The 19,153-nt window shown below is 43.5% G+C and overlaps 1 protein-coding gene across 3 annotated transcripts in view; it reads left to right on the top strand.

Annotated features, from left to right (window-relative positions):
• The first annotated feature begins 1,167 nt into the window (after positions 1 to 1,167).
• LOC120056543 (neuroligin-3-like) overlaps positions 1,168 to 19,153 on the top strand; it is a 32,784-nt gene continuing 14,798 nt past the window's right edge. Inside the window, exons 1-5 of one of the 3 annotated variants that reach the window (XM_039004726.1) lie at positions 1,432 to 1,651; positions 3,000 to 3,050; positions 3,462 to 3,470; positions 5,535 to 5,684; positions 6,529 to 6,714. In XM_039004726.1, the coding sequence (XP_038860654.1) occupies positions 1,447 to 1,651; positions 3,000 to 3,050; positions 3,462 to 3,470; positions 5,535 to 5,684; positions 6,529 to 6,714 (601 nt within the window). In that variant the 5' untranslated portion in view covers positions 1,432 to 1,446. Of the gene's footprint in view, positions 1,652 to 2,999; positions 3,051 to 3,461; positions 3,471 to 5,534; positions 5,685 to 6,528; positions 6,715 to 19,153 lie in introns of all 3 variants that reach the window. The other 2 variants (XM_039004724.1, XM_039004725.1) reach the window with 2 other exon arrangements.

Here is a 19,153-nt window from a genome sequence, read left to right as displayed (position 1 = left end):
AAAAATGTATTCACTCAATTATCCAATGTCAGCTATCAGTGACTAACATAAGATGAGAAAAACTGCTGATGCACAGCCAAATTTCAAAATTGCACCTTGTGTATTCTACTATTCTAACTCTTAACAGTAAATTGAGACCCCGACTGAGCTCCTAAAATTGATCCGAGGCCTTTCAAAAGGGGGGCTGCGTGCCGGCAGTTGCCGTGATGATATGGCACTGTACTTCCATCACAGCTTTCCATCTTTCCACTCAAAGGTTACATCAGTGTCGTTAATGATTTAATACTGAAGAACCCAGAACAAACATTCTTAATGTAGTGGCTTTTTTTTACATTTCTGTCTCAAAGATTCATTACTGTCCTTTTACATGAGACAAAGTGAACGTACAGTACACTAAAGCCCTCACTTCCAGATGCATTGCAGCATTCACAGCGTTCCGCCTACATTGATGCAGATGCTTTTTCAGATAGTTCAAATCCTCTCCCCATGGTGATATCAGCCCACACTAGAACCATGAAGAGGTGTTAACACCAAACATGCTGGAAATTATATTGTCTGTTTGTAGAGTAAACTTATCCCTGGTGAAATCGTTGTGAGATATAAAGACAATTGAGGGCAATGAGTATGTTCTTTGTGATATTAACATTTGCATATATTTACATTCACATTCTGCTGGATTACCGACTCACCACCGTAGTGTGTTCAAATGGTCCCTTGAGTTCTCCCAAGTGATTAGATTGCTTTGAAATTATTGTGTGGGTTTTCTACAGGGAGCCAATCTTCTGTGTAAGCATACGAATGATGACCTACTCTAGCACTATATATTTAATAGCCCCAGTTTTCAATTAATCTGGCAACATAGTCCCATCAAAATACTCCGCGGCATTGCAGTCAGCAACCCACACTTTTTTGTTGAAACGCTGATTTCGATGTTTGCTCACCTGACCATTTGTCTCTCTTGTTTGCAGCTCTGGGTTCTGAACATCAATGAGAGTTGAAGCTGGAGATGAGTGAATACCTGGCCTTTGTTTATTTGTTTTTAGTAACAATTGGAGCCCAGGGCAGGTTGAGCAATGCCTGGTTGAGTGGAATACAGTAGGTTATAAGGATTGAGAGGACACTCGAGTGTACATTGGCGTGGTGCAGAGGCACTCACTTGCCCAGACCATGTGGTTGGCAGAGTTCAGGCACCATCGGTTGCCTGCACACCTATCAAATCGGCGAGGAACCGCAACCATCGCCGCCCGCCGTGTTCTTTTCATGTGGATGTTATGTTCCTACTGGCAATTCACAGTGGCGACCAGCCAGAACTTCAACCCAACTGTTAACACCCAGTTTGGGAAGCTGAGGGGCCTCCGGGTTGCAGTGCCAGGTGAGGTCCTTAAACCCATTGACCAGTACCTTGGGGTGCCGTACGCTGCCCCTCCCATTGGGGAGAAGCGCTTCATGCCCCCAGAGCAGCCCTCCTCCTGGTCAGGGATCAAGAATGCTACCCACTTCACACCAGTGTGCCCTCAGAACATCCGCAACACAGTGCCTGAGATCATGATGCCCATATGGTTCACCTATAACCTGGACACAGTGGCCAATTACATTCAGGATCAGAACGAGGACTGTTTGTATTTAAACATCTATGTTCCAACAGAGGATGGTGAGTGGAATGGGTAAAATGGACCAAAGGGACAATCCATGTTTACTGTATTGGCCTTGCTGTCACCTTGCGATGATCATGTTTTGAGCATGCAGCAGTTGTCATTGTGCATCCCATTTGTGCCAGCCCAAGTTCTTTTCCCATCCAAAGTCATGTCATCAACTCTTCTTCACTGCTTACGTGTTGCCTCCCTTCCTTGTGTTCTGTAAGAGGAAAATGCATTCACACACTGATATAAAACGTATTAATGTGTCAGACAACTAATCATTTAAAGTCAGAATATAGCCTACAGCATTTCCGAACCTAACTACTGGGAATAGGTCAATAGGTGTGATAAATGAGATTCAGACACATGTTAGGCTGATTAAATATTTAGTCTTGTGAACTAGATGTCTGTTTACAATGTGAGCGCCTTAACAGTATAAGAATCTGAGGTGCAATACATTTCTATATTTGTATGCTATGGATCTGTTGATCAATATTAACTGGACAAAATCAGAGCTGCCTGATCTCCAGTAAACACTATTGTGATTGATTAACACATTTTCGTTCCTTCATTTTTTTGGACAGTATTAGGGCTCACACAATCTATAGACAGAGTGCATGTGAAATCATTATGCTTATTATTTTATGAATATATCTAACCCCCTATCTCACTACCTCCCTTTCGTTCCTAAGGTGATGAGAAGTGGACCTGGTTGGTTGGGTTCCTGCATGTTTCTTACATTTTTCAGAGGCTTCTGTTATTTTGTAGTCTTTCATTCATTTTTCAGTCAAAAGAATATCCAAGGAATGTGCCAGAAAACCCAACAAGAAAGTATGTAGAGAAGAAGGTATGTAAGCTAACAAAGGAATTTAAAGGAGCAGAGTGACTTGGGAGTTGGCTCAAAGCCAAAATCACAGCCTCATCGTCTTTGAAAGTTAAACCCAGTAGAGACTAATAAATGTCGGTCAGAGGTGTGTGTGCATGTGTTTAGAGATTAAGTGTTTTCCTGAGAGTAAGATTATTCCACACAATAACATCCACCCATGACATGTTTATTTGAATAGAATAAAAAAATATATTTAATTAGAAAACAAATCAACATATTGACTTCAAAAAGTTGTTGTTGGTACAATATGTAAACAGCCTAGTTTTTTTTCTTAACAAGACAAGGAAAATGAGACTAGATCATATTTCCTCTCTCTGCTTAAAGAACAGACATGCTTCGTTCTTTTTACAGTAATGCAATTTTGGACTGATTTTCTGAGACACTGATTGGATATCACTATCTTCCTTGGCGGCCAATCGTGTTATTTTTGAATTCTCTTGTTCTTTCTTGTTTTTTTCCTCCCTCGTGAATCCTAGGGAGCCAAATCAAGAGTCAAGGAGCGGATTTCTCTCACAGTGACAGTGAAGGTATTTTTTTGTGCTCAAAGTTTAATACACAACTTTTAGATTTTTGACATTTCCACAGACCTTCATCTTCGATTTCTTGACAAACCTTTTACACCTCAGAAGTAGTTCAACCTTAGTTTATCAGTTTGCATGCAAAGTCAATATCAAGTCACTTGATTCTCTCAGCGCCTTCGCTATTTCACTCTTAATTGATTTGATCTGGACATCCATATCATATCTACAGTATTTTTGGTGTCATGGATTTTTTGGAGGACACTTGATACGGATTTCGCCCTCTAACAGCCCCCTGAAGGTAAATGCTGGTCAATTTGTCATTGATCCCAAATGTACTGTACTCCATTTGTACAATGGATTATTGTATGGGTTATTTTTTGTCTCTTTGTCTCAGAGAAGTCAACCCTGTTCCTGGAGAGCCACAGGGTATGCACGATTTGGCTTTAACCGCCTGGAAGACCAGGGCCCAGATTCACAAAATGCTTATTTTATTTTTTAACAATTGTAATTATTATTATTTCTCCCCAATTGGTAGTTAGTCTTGTCTCATCGCTGCAACTCCCATATGGACTCAGGAGAGGCGAAGGTCAAGAGCCGTGCGTCCTCTGAATCACAACCCAGCCAAGCAAGTCGCACCAATGTGTCAGAGGAAACACCGTACACCTGGTGACTGTGTCAGCGTGCATTGCGGCCGGCCCGCCACAGGAGTCGCTAGTGCGCAATGGGACAGGAACATCCCTATCAGCCAAGCCCTCCCCTAACCCGGACGACTCTGGACCAATTGTGCGCCGCCCCATGGGTCTCCCGGTCGCGGCCGGCTGCAACAGAGCCTGGACTCGAACCAGGATCTCTAGTGGCACAGCTAGCACTGGGATGCAGTGCCTTAGACCACTGCTCCACAAAATACTTCTTACGCAAAAACTTAAGAAGCTTCGTAAGAAAATAAGAAGTTCATAAGATAGTTCATAAGTGCAATTCCTCAACAATATCTTAAGATGTTTGTTGTTAGGCAACCATTATAGGTAGCTATCTAGCTAGCAATGGCAATTATGTTAGCATATTTCTTAATGAGATTACTGTTCTAAAACATGTTCTTAGGTTTAAAATAATCAATACTGAAACTTTCAGATGAAGTTTGAGTGAATTAAACATGTTAATTAGCTTTTATGAGCTTTTTTTCTCACTGTCCTGAGTTTAAGACAAGGGTTTAGCTATCTTGGAAAAAGAACATTTCCAATAACTGGATTTTCAAGAATCAAATTTCTTCGTAACTTTTTGCTTAAGGAGAAACATAAGAAATAGCGCAATACATTTTCCAATAACCTTTTTGAGGAATAGCAACTTTGCTTAACTTTCTTATCAAGTCTTTAGTTAAGGGGAAAAATGGCAGTTAAATAAATAAATATATTGTTAAGAAGGTTTTGTGAATCTGGGCCCAGGTGTGTTGAATTTAGTCGATCACTGCACAGATCAATTAGCTCAGTTGGTCAGTTAAGTGATTGACTAAATTCATCACACCTGATCTTTCAGTTCGGTTAAAGCTCCTGGCTCTCCAGGAACAGGGTTGCAATTCCCATGGCCTATACCAATCAACAAAGAGCTTATTTTTTTCAGCACTATAAATTGAACGTGAGTGCAATAAATGTACACATACAGTACCTCTTCATGTTTGAAAAAGTGACAATTTTGCTGTGTCTTCTAGGGATCACAGACCGTGATGTCTATAACCAACTGCATCTTATCTCAAAGTCTCCTCCACTATACTCTGTGGGTCTCATGGGAAGACCGTACGAGGGACTCATGAGGATGAAGCTATTACTATTCACTACATACTGTGCTATTCAGGAGATTGACTGTGGTGTAGGAGATTTGTGTCGTTTGTTGTTTTATGGCAACTCACGCCTCTCACATTGACATGGAACTTACAATTCAGGTCATATGCCTTGTTCTGACAAACTAGATCTAATTGTTGTTGTTTTCGATGCAAAATAAGTCGGGTACTGCAATTGAACCACTAATATGACACATGCAATGCCTGAAGCAGCATGCTCTGTTGAACACACAGTGAGCAAATATAGTATGAACCAGATACACTTTAGGGATACTACATGTGTAAAAAGTATTGCTAATAATAGAATAGTAGTAAATGGCTCTAATATGAACACAAATTTGTGGGGGCAAAAGAGTGAGCTTGACATAATATAGCGATTTTTCTTTTTTTTCTACTGCACGTTCCCTGTTAGGCCTGTATGATGAGTATCCTTGCTTTGCATTCTTGTCTCCATTGGTTCGTCACAACCACGACCTTAATCACCCAAGCACATCTGCTAAAATCGATGCCATTACCTTGAGCTTACCTTCAGCTTTAGTGGTGTAAATGTTGCTGAGTCTAGTTTCTGGGAGGGGTTACAGTATTCTGATGTTGCATTGCATTACCTTGTCCTTTAAAGCTTTACTGTACAAAGCGTAAATGGCTGATTCTCTCTGCAGACATTCGGGACACTGAGGCTAGGCCCGTGATGGTCTACATCCATGGAGGATCATACATGGAGGGGACAGGGAACATGATTGATGGGAGTGTGCTGGCCAGCTATGGGAATGTCATCGTCATCACTCTCAACTACAGGGTCGGAGTACTAGGTGATGCGATTCTCTTACTGTCTCTGAATGGTGTTTGTGGACATTCATTTCAGCCTTGAACAGTACATACAGTACTGGCATAGGATTGATAAATGTTCTTCTCATAACGTTGATCTCCCCACAGAGATCCTATTTAAGTTAGAGTTCTAATATGTTATTCTATGGATCTCCCTCCCACGAGAGTTTGAATTTGTTACATTTCTATGACTTGCTATATGACAAACTTTCTCCTGATGTATAATCCCAGGTTATGAAGGCAAGGCATTTTTTAGTATGTTGATATTGTATTGATGGGAGTAAGATTAGAACTGCAACAACGTAATGTCCTCCGTCAGAGGGCCAATGGTTGTGAATATCCATCACCTTCTACTTGTCGTATACAAGCTACAATATTCCAAAACACTGCTTCAATTAGTTGTTTTTTTAGGTGAATTTATCTAACCTGCGGAGAGATTGAGCGCTTTTGGCAGCCTATATGATTTTAAATAAGAAGGGATGCAGGAGTCACAGCCAAGGTCGAGAGTCTTTCTTGTAGGAGTGACACTTCATCTATCTCTGTGCGAGGGGCGGAAAGGGCCTGCCCCCCTCTCCGTGATTGATACTGGTGCTCTCTTGGCTCTGCCCCAAGGTAGACTGCCTCTATACACACAGCATAGTGGAGAAAAGGACAGGTTGCAACTCAAGGAGCCGTGCAGCGAGAGTGTCCTTATGAGAAGGGTCAATGGTGTCAGGATCAGAAGAGGTTTGTGGAGGCAGAGGAGAAGAATGATGGTATGCTAAACCACAGATAAGTGTTAAAGAAATCACATAAAATAACACTGATATCCTCTTCTGTACATTCCAGGGTTCCTCAGTACAGGTGACCAGGCAGCTAAAGGGAACTATGGACTCCTGGACCAGATCCAAGCCCTGCGTTGGATCAGCAAGAACATCGGCTATTTTGGAGGAGACTCTGGTCGCATCACTGTCTTTGGATCTGGAATTGGAGCCTCCTGCGTCAGCCTGCTCACACTGTCCCACCATTCTGAGGGTAAGCCTAAGACTCAACCTGGAGAGACAGGGCAGGAGGGATGGGATAGTCACCAGTGAATCGCATGACCAATGCAGACGCCTTCATATATATATACTGAACAAAAAATATAAACGCAGCATGTAACAATTTCAAAGATTTCACTCAGTTACAGTTTCAATAAGGAAATCGGTCAATTAAAATAAATAAATTAGGCCTTAATCTATGGATTTCACATTACTGGGAATACAGATATGCATCTGTTGATCACAGATACACTACTTTACCAAAAGTATGTGGACACCTGCTTGTCGAACATCCTAGCTATAACAGCCTCCACTCTTCTGGGAAGGCTTTCCACTAGATGTTGGAACATTGCTGCAGGGACTTGCTTCCATTCAGCCACGAGCAGTAGTAAGGTCGGGCACTGATTTTGGGCGATTAGGCCTGGCTCGCAGTCAGTGTTCCAATTCATCCCAAAGGTGTTCGATGGGGTTGAGGCTCTGTGCAAGCCAGTCAAGTTCTTCCACACCGATTTCGACAAACTATTTCTGTATGGACCTCGCTTTGTGCACCTGGGCATTCTTATGCTGAAACAGGAAAGGGCCTTCCCCAAACTGTTGCCACAAAGTTGGAAGCACAGAATTGTCTAGAATGTCATTGTATGGTGTAGACTCCATTGGAGTCCAATGGCGGCGAGCTTTACACCACTCCAGCTGACGCTTGGCATTGCGCATGGTGATCTTAGACTTGTGTGTGGCTGCTTGGCCATGGAAAACCGTTTCATGAAGCTCCGGACGAAAAGTTATTGTGCTAACTTTGCTTCCAGAGGCAGTTTGGAACTCAGTAGTGGGTGTTGCAACCGAGGACAGACCATTTTTACACGCTTCAGCACTCGGCGGTCCCGTTCTGTGAGCTTGTGTGGCCTACCACTTTGCGGCTGAGCCGTTCTTGCTCCTAGACGTTTCCACTTGACAATAACAGCACATACAGTTGACTAGGGCAGCTCTAGCAGAGCTGAAATTTGACGATCTGACTTGTTGGAAAGGTGGCATCTTATGACGGTGCCACATTAAAAGTCACTGAGGCCTTCAGTAAGGCCATTCTACTGTCAATGTTTGTCTATAGAGATTGCATGGCTTTTTGCTCTATTTTATACACTTTTGCTCTATTTTAACCACAACGGGTGTGGCTGAAATAGCCGAGTCCACTAATTTGAAGGGGTGTCCACATACTTTTGTATATAGTTTACCTTAAAAAAAAATAGGGGCGTGGGTCAGAAAACCAGTCAGTATCTGGCGTGACCACCATTTGCCTCATGCAGTGTGACACATCTCCTTCGCATAGAGTTGATCAGGCCTTTATTGTGGCCTGTGGAATGTTGTCCCACTCGTACTTCAATAGCTGTGCGAAGTTGCTGGATATTGGTGGGAACTGGAACACGCTATCGTACACGTCGATCCAGAGCATCCCAAACATGCTCAATTTGTGACATGTCTGGTGAGTATGCAGGAGGGAAGAACTGGGACATTTTCAGTTTCTAGGAATTGTGTACAGATCCTTGCAACATGGGGCTGTGCATTATCATGCTGAAACATGAGGTGATGGCTGCAGATGAACTAGCACGACAATGGGCCTCAGGATCTGGTCACGGTATCTCTGTGCATTTAAATTGCCATCGATAAAATGCAATTGTGTTCGTTGTCCGTAGCTTATTTCTGCCCATACCTTAACCCCACCGCCACAATGGGGCACTCTGTTCACACTGTTGACATCAGCAAACCGCTTGCAAACAGAACGGCATTCACTCTGTCTGCCATCTGCCCAGTACAGTTGGAACTAGGATTCATCCCTGAAGAGCCCACTTCTCCAGCATGCCAGTGGACATGAAAGGGGAGCATTTTCCCACGGAAGTTGGTTATGAAGCCGAACTGCAGTCATGTCAAGACCACGATGAGGACGACGAGCACGCAGATGAGCCTTCCTGAGACGGTTTCTGACAGTTTGTGCAGAAATTCTTCGGTATTGCAAACCCACAGTTTCACCAGCTGTCCGAGTTTCTGGTCTCAGACGATCCGGCAGGTGAAGAAGACGGATGTGGAGGTCCTGGGCTGGCGTGGTTACACGTGGTCTGTGGTTATGAGGCCAGTTGGACGTACTGCCAAATTCCCTAAAATGACATGGTAGAGAAATATACATTACATTATCTGGAAACGGCTCTGGTGGGCATTCCTGCAGTAAGCATGCCAGTTGCATGCGCCCTCAACTTTAGACACTTGTGATTAAACTGCACATTTGAATGGCCTTTTATTGGCCCCAGCACAAGCTGTTTAATCAGCTTCTTGATCTGCCACACCTGTCAGGTGGGTGGATTATCTTGGCAAAGGAGAAATGCTCAATCACAGGGATGTAAACAAATGATTGCATGACATTTTTCAGGGATAATTTATTTCAGCTCATGAAACATGGGACCAACACTTTACAAGTTGCGTTTTATATTTTTGTTCAATGTAGTTCCATCACATAATAAACACACACACGGCCCAGTGATTCATCAGCCTGTAGTTATCACAGACACATACTAGATACTACTTTATATGACACTTGATCTCGTAATATAGCTTCACGTGGAGCATTAACATGAATGTGTTTTGCTCTCTCGTTTTGCTTCAGGGAAGTGGCATTATTCACTCTGTTATACAGATCTACTGTATTATCAGCTTTTCTCTTCACCTTGTTGCTTTTATGCTAAAATTAAATATGATATTTCTGTATTATTTAGTGCTTTAGATCTAACTGTATACAACCCCTATCCTCAACTAAATCTGTATGAATTGAGGTTTTATCACAATCTATCATCTACTATATCAAGTGCAACTCCAAATGGGTCCAATTGAGTCCTTCAGAGGAAGTGAAGTGTTTGGATATGTGGCTAGGGTGGTGGGGGTAGTTGTGGAGTTAAGTGATGGCTATTGTTCCCCTCTCGTCAATCTAATCAGACTAAAAGCTTTCCCTCTTATAGCATGAACCTGTTTAACAGAAACACCTATAAATTCAAGGTAATGCATGGATGGAGTCTATCTAGCGCACTACACTATCTATCAATTTAACTTTATTTATTTACATCTATACATCAAGAGATGTGTACACAGCACATACTGTGCATTATCTATTAATCAATACCATGGTCTTTAAACCTCACTTTGTTTTACACTCACTAATTTACCCCCGGCGTTTTAGAGAGATTTGCTGATATCTTTTCTTACCCTCACCGGAGTATACGGAAGGAGGGTTGTGAATGAATTAATGACACTCAATCTAAAACAAAAACAGTGGCATCTGTGCCTTTACATCACTCACTCTCTCACACACACACACACACACACACACACACACACACCACCTCCTCTCCTCTAATCAATCAGCCCTTTATTACATCAGGCCACAGCTCTAACGGCAGCACAGCCAGCTTAGGTCCCTCACTGAGATTTGTGTGAGCCAGCGTCATACTGTGGTATACAGACAGACTACCCACTCAGTCTTTATATCATGCATTTTTTCAAGCATTAATCAAGACCGATGATGACCGTTGCCGATATAAAATAATACAAATCACTTGGAGAATGTACAATTTTTAGACATACAAAAAAGCATCAATTGAAATGTTTTTCCACTGCCTGGCTTTGTAAAATGAGCTGGTTTCACAACAGGCCATATTTGGTTTGGTGGGTTCATAACAAAGTCAAAAACAGGAGGGTCAGTGAAGTGAATCATACAGTACAATCACAGTGAATTCTTTAAGGGACTGAAGAGCAGTGGGGTTTGTCCTTTGTTTTCCAGACATATCTGCTTGGGTTAGTGGATGTGCTGTATGGCCTGGTAGCCTGATGCTACACATCAACTCAATGCTCAGGGGTTTGCACTGCTACTATTATACCACTACTATTGCACATCCATTCTGACCTTGCAAACAGTGTCTTCAGAGAAAGTTAAAAAAACACTCTTCAATTTGAAGACACACCTTGCAGTCATGTGATTAACCAAATTCGAATAATCACAAAAATATTCATACAGAGTTTCACGCCTCCTTATTCCAGGATTGATTAGGCCACTTTGCCTTAGAGTTTACCCCAACCCTGGTGGTCAGGCAGCGCGTAGCCCCACACCGCCTGGCGTATCCCCACCAAAACCACCCCAATGACCGTCAGAGGGGTATGGTCATAGATTATCCATTATATTGACAAGATGGTCAAGTGACCGCTCTAACAATGGAAATACATGTCCTCAAAGATGGAAGGCGGGCGAGATCAGGTGGGACCATTCTAGTCAATGAGAGGGCAGATGCACATGTGAACAACAGGCACAACTCGGCTATAAAGATGAGGGGTGTTGAATATTCAGTGAAGGGTGTCGTCATCAACCGCCTGAATTTCATGGTATTTCAAATTCATCGACTTCATGAATATGCATAGCTCGTCTTGAATTCCAACAGGGACAACTCCGATATAAAGTGTTTTTTCTCAAAGTTGCTGGGATGTTAGACTTCTATCAGTACACTCATAACAACCTAAGCATATTCTGAGCGGAAATGGAGGAAAACTAAACTTCAGGAGGACCTATCATCCTTCAACTCCCTCCTCTCTACCTTCTCTTCCTCTATCTACTGCTAAAGCCGTTTTCTATAACTACATTTCAAGCTTCTTCCTCCAACCCTGGGAAACTCTTCTTCACTTTGTTCTCCCTCCTTAATCAACCACCTTTTCTTCCTCCCTCTCTTCGGACAACTTTGTCAACCACTTTGAAAAAAAAGTTGACAACATCCTCTCCTCATTCACTGTTCCCACTCATACAGAACTACCCTACACCTTGACCTCTCCCCTGTCTCTCCAGATGAAATTCTGCGACTAGTGATGTCCGGCTGCCCAACAACCTACCACCTTGACCCCACCCCCTCCTCTCTTCTCCAGACCATCTTTGGAGACCTTCTCCATTCCTCACTTCCCTCATCTCATCCCTGACCACTGGCTGCACCCTCTCTGACTTAAAGATGGCCAGAGTCGCTCCCCTCCTCAAGAAACCAACACTCGACCCCTCTGATGTCAACTACAGACCACCATCCCTTTTTTTTTTTTTTTTTTTAAACACTTGAGCGTGCTGTCTCTGACCAATTCTCTCATTGTCTCTCTCATTATCTCTCTCAGAACTATCTTCTTGACCCTAACCAGTCAAGCTTCAAGGCGGCTCACTCAGCTGAAACCGCTCTCCTCTGTGTAAAAGAGGCTCTGCCAAAGCTGACTCTCTCTCCTCTGTTCTCATCCTCCTAGATCTATCCACTACCTTCAACACCGTGAACCATCAGATCCTCCTCTCCAGCCTCTCAGGGTTGGACATCTCAGGCTCTGCACACTCCTGAATTACGTCCTACTTCTTTATTTTTATTTTTATTTCACCTTTATTTAACCAGGTAGGCTAGTTGAGAACAAGTTCTCATTTACAACTGCGACCTGGACACGTTACACATGGAATAAACAAGTGTACAGTCAATAACACAATAGAGAAAAAGAATGTCTATATACAGTGTGTGCAAATGGCATGAGGAGGTAAGGCAATAAATAGGCCATAGTGGCGAAGTAATTACAATTTAGCAAATTAACACTCCAAACGAGCTTCAATGCCATACAACACTCCTTCCGTGGCCTCCAACTGCTCTTAAACGCTCGTAAAACTAAATGCATGTGCAGATGATGATGTGCAAGTATAAATACTGGTGTGCAAAGGAGCAGAAAAGTAAATTAAAAATAATATGTGGATGAGGTAGGTCAATTGGATGGGCTATTTACAGATGGCCTATGTACAGCTGCAGCGATCGGTTAGCTGCTCAGATAGCTGATGTTTAAAGTTATTTTTCCCTTTTCTTTTTGCAATTCGTTCCAGTCATTGGCAGCAGAGAACTGGAAGGAAAGGTAGCCAAAGTATGTGTTGGCTTTGGGGATGACCAGTGAGATATACCTGCTGGAGCGCGTGCTACGGGTGGGTGTTGTTATCGTGACCAGTGAGCTGAGATAAGGAGTGAAGGAGGCTTTGTTGTGACATGGGAAGCCGATTCTAGATTTAATTTTGTATTGGAGATGTTTAATATGAGTCTGGAAGGAGAGTTTACAGTCTAGCCAGACACCTAGGTATTTGTATTTGTCCACATATTCTAAGTCGGAACCGTCCAGAGTAGTGATGCTAGTCGGGCGGGTGCGGGCAGCAAACGGTTGAAAAGCATGCATTTAGTTTTACTAGCGTTTAAGAGCAGTTGGAGGCCACGGAAGGAGTGTTGTATGGCATTGAAGCTCGTTTTGAGGGTTGTTAACACAGTGTCCAAAGAAGGGCCAGATGTATACAGAATGGTATCGTCTGCGTAGAGGTGGATCAGGGAATCATCCGCAGCAAGAGCGACATCGTTGATATATACAGAGAAAAGAGTTGGCCCAAGAATTGAACCCTGTGGTACCCCCATAGAGACTGCCAGGGGTCTGGACAACAGGCCCTCCAATTTGACACACTGAACTCTGTCTGAGAAGTAGTTGGTGAACCAGGCGAGGCAGTCATTTGAGAAACCAAGGCTGTTGAGTCTGCCGATAAGAATACGGTGATTGACAGAGTCGAAAGCCTTGGCCAGGTCGATGAAGACGGCTACACAGTACTGTCTTTTATTGATGGCAGTTATGATATTGTTTAGTACCTTGAGCGTGGCTGAGGTGCACCCGTGACCAGCTCGGAAACCGGATTGCACAGCGGAGAAGGTACGTGGGATTCGAGATGGTCAGTGATCTGTTTATTGACTTGGCTTTTGAAGACTTTAAAAAGGCAGGGCAGGATGGATAGAGGTCTGTAACAGTTTGGGTCTAGAGTGTAACCCTCTTTGAATAGGGGGATGACCGTGGCAGCTTTCCAATCTTTAGGGATCTCGGACGATATGAAAGAGAGGTTGAACAGACTGGTAATAGGTGTTGCAACAATGGTGGCGGATCATTTTAGGAAGAGAGGGTCCAGATTGTCTAGCCCAGCTGATTTGTACGGGTCCAGGTTTTGCAGGTCTTTCAGACATCTGCTATTTGGGTGAAGGAGAAGCTGGGGAGGCTTGGGCAAGTAGCTGCGGGGTGGTGCGGAGCTGTTGGCCGGGGTTGGGGTAGCCAGGAGGAAAGCATGGCCAGCCATAGAGAAAATAAATTCTCGATTATCGTGGATTTATTGGTGGTGGCAGTGTTACCTAGCCTCAATGCAGCTGGGAGGAGGTGCTCTTATTCTCCATGGACTTTACAGTGTCCCAAAGCTTTTTGGAGTTAGAGCTACAGGATGCTAATTTCTGCTTGAAAAAGCTAGCCTTTGCTTTCCTGACTGACTGCATGTATTGGTTCCTGACTTCCCTGAAAAGTTGCATATTGTGGGGACTGTTCGATGCTAGTGCAGTCCACCACAGGATGTTTTTGTGCTGGTCGAAGGCAGTCAGGTCTGGAGTGTACCAAGGGCTATATCTGTTCTTAGTTCTACATTTTTTTGAAAGGGGCATGCTTATTTAAGATGGTGAGGAAATTAGTTTTAAAGAACGACCAGGCATCCTCAATTGACGGGATGAGGTCAATATCCTTCCCGGATACCCAGGCCAGGTCGATTTAGAAACGCCTGCTTGCCGAAGTGTTTTAGGGAGCGTTTGACGGTGATGAGGGGTGGTCGTTTGACCGCGGACCCATAGCGGATGCAGGCAATGAGGCAGTGATCGCTGAGATCCTGATTGAAAACAGCAGAGGTGTATTTGGAGGGAAAGTTGGTCAGGATAATATCTATGAGGGTGCCCATGTTTACAGATTTAGGGTTGTACCTGGTGGGTTCCTTGATAATTTGTGTGAGATTGAGGGCATCTAGCTTAGATTGTAGGACTGCCGGGGTGTTAAGCATATCCCAGTTTAGGTCACCTAACAGAACGAACTCTGAAGATAGATGGGAGGCAATCAATTCACATATGGTGTTCAGGGCACTGCTGGGAGCTGAGGGGGGTCTATAACAGGTGGCAACAGTGAGAGACTTATTTCTGGAGAGGTACATTTTTTTAATTAGAAGCTCGAACTGTTTGGGCATAGACCTGGAAGGTATGACAGAACTTTGCAGGCTATCTCTTCAGTAGATTGCAATTCCTCCCCCTTTGGCAGTTCTATCTTGATGGACAATGTTGTAGTTGGGGATGGAAATCTCAGAATTTTTTGGTGGCCTTCCTAAGCCAGGATTCAGACACGGCAAGGACATCAGGGTTGGCGGAGTGTGCTAAAGCAGTGAGTAAAACAAACTTAGGGAGGAGGCATCTGATGTTAACATGCATGAAACCAAGGCTTTTTCGGTTACAGAAGTCAACAAATGAGAGCACCTGGGGACACGCAGGGCCTGGGTTAACCTCCACATCACCTGAGGAACAGAGGAGGAGTAGGATGAGGGTACGGCTAAAAGCTATCAAAACTGGTCGTCTAGTGCGTTGGGGACAGAAAATAAGGAGCATATTTCTGGGCGTGGTAGGATAGGTTCAGGGTGTAATGTACAGACGGGTATGGTAGGGTGCGGGTACAGTGGCAGTAACCCAGGCAGTGAGTGACGATAAGAGAGCTTGCATCTCTGGACGCAGTTATGCTGGGTGAGGTCAACGCATAGGTGGGACAAAGGAGGTATCTGAGGCATGTTGAGTGGGACTAGGGGCTCCGAAAGTAAACTAAAACAATGATAACTATCCTAAACAACAGTATACAAGGCATATTGACATTTGAGAGAGACATAAAGCGAGGCATAAAGCAATCACAGGTGTTGATTAGGAGAGCTAGCTAAGACAACAACGGGTAAGACAACAACAGCTAATCAGCTAAGACAACAACAACAGGTAAAATGGCGATGAATGGGCAGAGAGGGTAAGTTAACTACACACATGGCCTGAGTTCGAGGCTGGGGCCAACATATAAACAAAATGAAGTACCGTGATTAATGAACAGTCCAGCAGGCATCAGTTATGTTGCCAAGTGATCATAGGGTCCAGTGAACAGCAATAGATGAAACAGGGAAACTGCTGGGTAGTCGTTGCTACGCTAGCAAGCGAGAGACACGGCGTTCAAAGTTAGCAGGCCGGGGCTAGTAGAAGCGTCTGCTCCGACGTCCGGCAAAGGCCGGTTGAGGGCACAACGGATAGAGTTACATCGGCAGACCAGTCCTTGTGGAACGGCGGGCTCCGTGTTGACAAAGGGTCCAGGCCAGTTGGCAAAAGCGGTATTGTAGCTGTAGTAATTTTGTTTGCTAGCCGGGAGATGCGCCAGGCTCGCGGCTAACTGGTGCTATCTTCGGGACAGGGGCGTTAGCCACTATAGCACTCAGAAGCAGCTAGCTAGCAGTGATGATCCGATGTAAAGGTCCAGAGCTTACGCCAAGAACCCGGTGGAGTAGTGGTGGATTCTAGTCGTGTTGGGGTAGAGTCCGGGAGGCATCAGCTGTGTAGCCGAGTGATCACTGAGCAGGCCGGGAGGTGGGCCTGGCTCAGAGCTATCTTCGGGGCTGGGCTACTCGGTGGCAGCTAGCTAGCTGTGATGATCAGGAGTAATGGTTCAGGGCTTATGCCAGGAATCCGGTATTGTAGTGGAGAAAAACAGTCCGATACTGGCAGACTGGCAAGTATTATCCAGGCTAAAAGTGTCTGGAGTCTGTGCAGAAGGTAAAGGCCGCTAGCAGTGGCTGACAATGACTAAATAGCTAGTAGCTAATTAGCTGGTTAGCTTCTGGTGGCAAGCTTCTGATGGAGGTTCTGGCTATAAGGTCTAAAAATAGCGGATCCGTATCACATTGGGTGAGGCGGGTTGCCGGGAGGTATATTTAATTTAAAAATAGAAAAGAGATTGAAAATAAATTTAAATATACACAAAAAAAATATGAAAAATGTACACGGGAGAAACGACAAACCACATCTGCACTGCTACGCCATCTTGGAATCATACAGTATAATCACAGTGAATCCTTTAAGGGACTGAAGAGCAGTGGCAGGTCGCTCCTACCAGGTAGCGTGGAGAGGATCTGTGTCTTCACCACGTGTTCTCACTACTGTTGTTCCCAGCTCCAAGACCTCTCCATCACGGTTGACAACTCCATGGTGTTCAACCTTATGTTCTCCCATGTCACCCCTCTCCTCTGCACACGCCACTGGCTTCCAGTCGAAGCTTGCGTCATCTTCAAGACCCTGGTGCTTGCATACGGAGCAGCAAGAGGAACTGCCCCTTCTTACCTACAGGCTATGCTCAAACCCTACATCCCAACCTGAGCACTCCGTTCCGCCACCTCTGGTCTCTTGGCTCCCCAATGGTGGAACAAGCTTCCCCCTAAAGTCAGGACAGCGGAGTCATCTGAAACCCTACCTCTTTAAAGAGTATCTTAAATAACTCTCACGGCGCCCTCTCACGTTATGAAAACTTTATATTTGGTTCTATAGGATGTTATCCATGGGTCATTCAATGGCCACAAGGAGACGTTTCATGATGGTCAGGGGATGTGTGGTTCCCTGTAAATTACCCGGATGTCACTGAGGACCATGTCAGGACCTTTTATAGGATGTTCTCAGAACTTTAATGTACTAGTCATAGGATGTTGCGTGACTGTCCCAAGGGAGCATCCCTGCAAACAAACATTTGTTGTTAGGACGTCCCCAGAACGTCACGAAATGTTCGCCTAAAGTGGTCAGGATGTTGTGGTCCTCTGACAGTTTTGTTGTCCCATGTTCGCTTTTAGAACATTCTTGGGACTTTGTGTCATGGTCCCCTGGAGGTTTTGTCTAGCTCCCGGATTTTCCCAGGGCTGTCCCCAAAGACGTTTTTAGGATGTTCTTGGGACGTTGTGTCATGGTCCCTGGAGGGTTTTGTCACTTGATGGTCGCAGGTGTGCCAAACCATTATAAGTAAAGTCCTTAAATAATAAGGGGTTTTAAGGTAAGTGGTAGGCTGTTCAGCTAAAATAGTGTACAAATCTTAAATCTATGACAATAGGACTACATTTGACATAATAACTTAGTACTGACTTTTCGAATTGACCCCACCTGGGATTTGGGGTATGCTGATCTTTCTGCTGCACAACAAAGTCTGTAGAATTTCAGAAGTCCCCTACACATTCATACCTATAAATGCAGAGATGTATTATCAAAAGAGTGCCATCTGCACTGCTATTTTAGTTATCAATTAATATGACTATTCTCTCATTGACTTATTTCAGCTATTTATTTGAGTTTGGGTTTTGAAAATAGTTATCTAATGTTTGTGTGGCATATTATTCTGTTTGAATGTTACTCCTGAATCACTATGATAAATATAATTGTTTTTCATGAGAGTATTTTTAACAGAGTTTACATTTACTATGAAGTCCAAAGTGTAATAATACAGGTGAAATCAGTCATTGACACAGACATGGTGGCGTAGCAGGAAGATGGAAATTCCCGTTTGTGAGTTGAAATCCCAGGTGAAGACAATTACTGTATGAATAAACATACACAATGTAATCATGTGTGTCAAGTATGTAAGTGATAACACTTTACAATAAGGTTCCATTTGTAAAAGGTTTATAAAGGGGTTCTAATTATCTTATTAACGGTTACTTAACCATTAATGGTTTCTAATACATTTACAAATGATTATCACATTGGTCAAAATAGTGCAATAACTGGTCAGTGTTTGCCAAATAGTGAGCCAATATTTACCTCCATTTCTAAATGCTCTTACAAATGCTTTTAGGTGAACCCTTATGTATCATAATGCAATCTTGTTTTAAATAGTTGCACAGTTGAACAATAGTTATTTTCTCACTTTTGGGTGAGATGCATTGTTGCTCTGTCCAAGGAACTGAAGAGGATGGTTTTCTTGACTGACCTTTAATACCCTGATGCCCCGGACCCTTTACATCCAGGACATTATTCAATCATTATTACCCTTTACCAGATTACCAGATTACATCAACACACACTTACCACTTCTCTGTGATAGTCCAAATATGGTGAACACTCTGGTGTGAAATGGTAACCGTAATACCTTTGGTTGAAACAGTGGAGGTATCCTCTCACAACATGAGATACCATTAATCACCACATTCATACCCACCATTCATTGACTGAACATGTTTAACAAAGTGTTGAATCTTCTCTCATGTATGTAGTGATTAGTACCCAATACTGCCTATAAATATGTCGAAGCTCAAATCCTCTATCAATGATTTACCCACATATAAATGTATAACTGAGTTATCAACCTTTATAACTGCTAAAAATATACATGTCACAAGCTACTCATTGTTTTCTAGCTCCTCTGCCCTGCAACTCTTCCCCTGGTCCTTAGTGTACAAGAGAAAGTAGTGCACTATGTTTTCTGTTAATATACCTGGTCAAATAATCGTTCATAAACAACTAAAAAACAAC

This window comes from Salvelinus namaycush, chromosome 12 (assembly GCF_016432855.1).
Source record: "Salvelinus namaycush isolate Seneca chromosome 12, SaNama_1.0, whole genome shotgun sequence".
NCBI classification, from domain to species: domain Eukaryota; kingdom Metazoa; phylum Chordata; class Actinopteri; order Salmoniformes; family Salmonidae; genus Salvelinus; species Salvelinus namaycush.
This window is presented reverse-complemented; position numbering and strand designations above follow the sequence as displayed.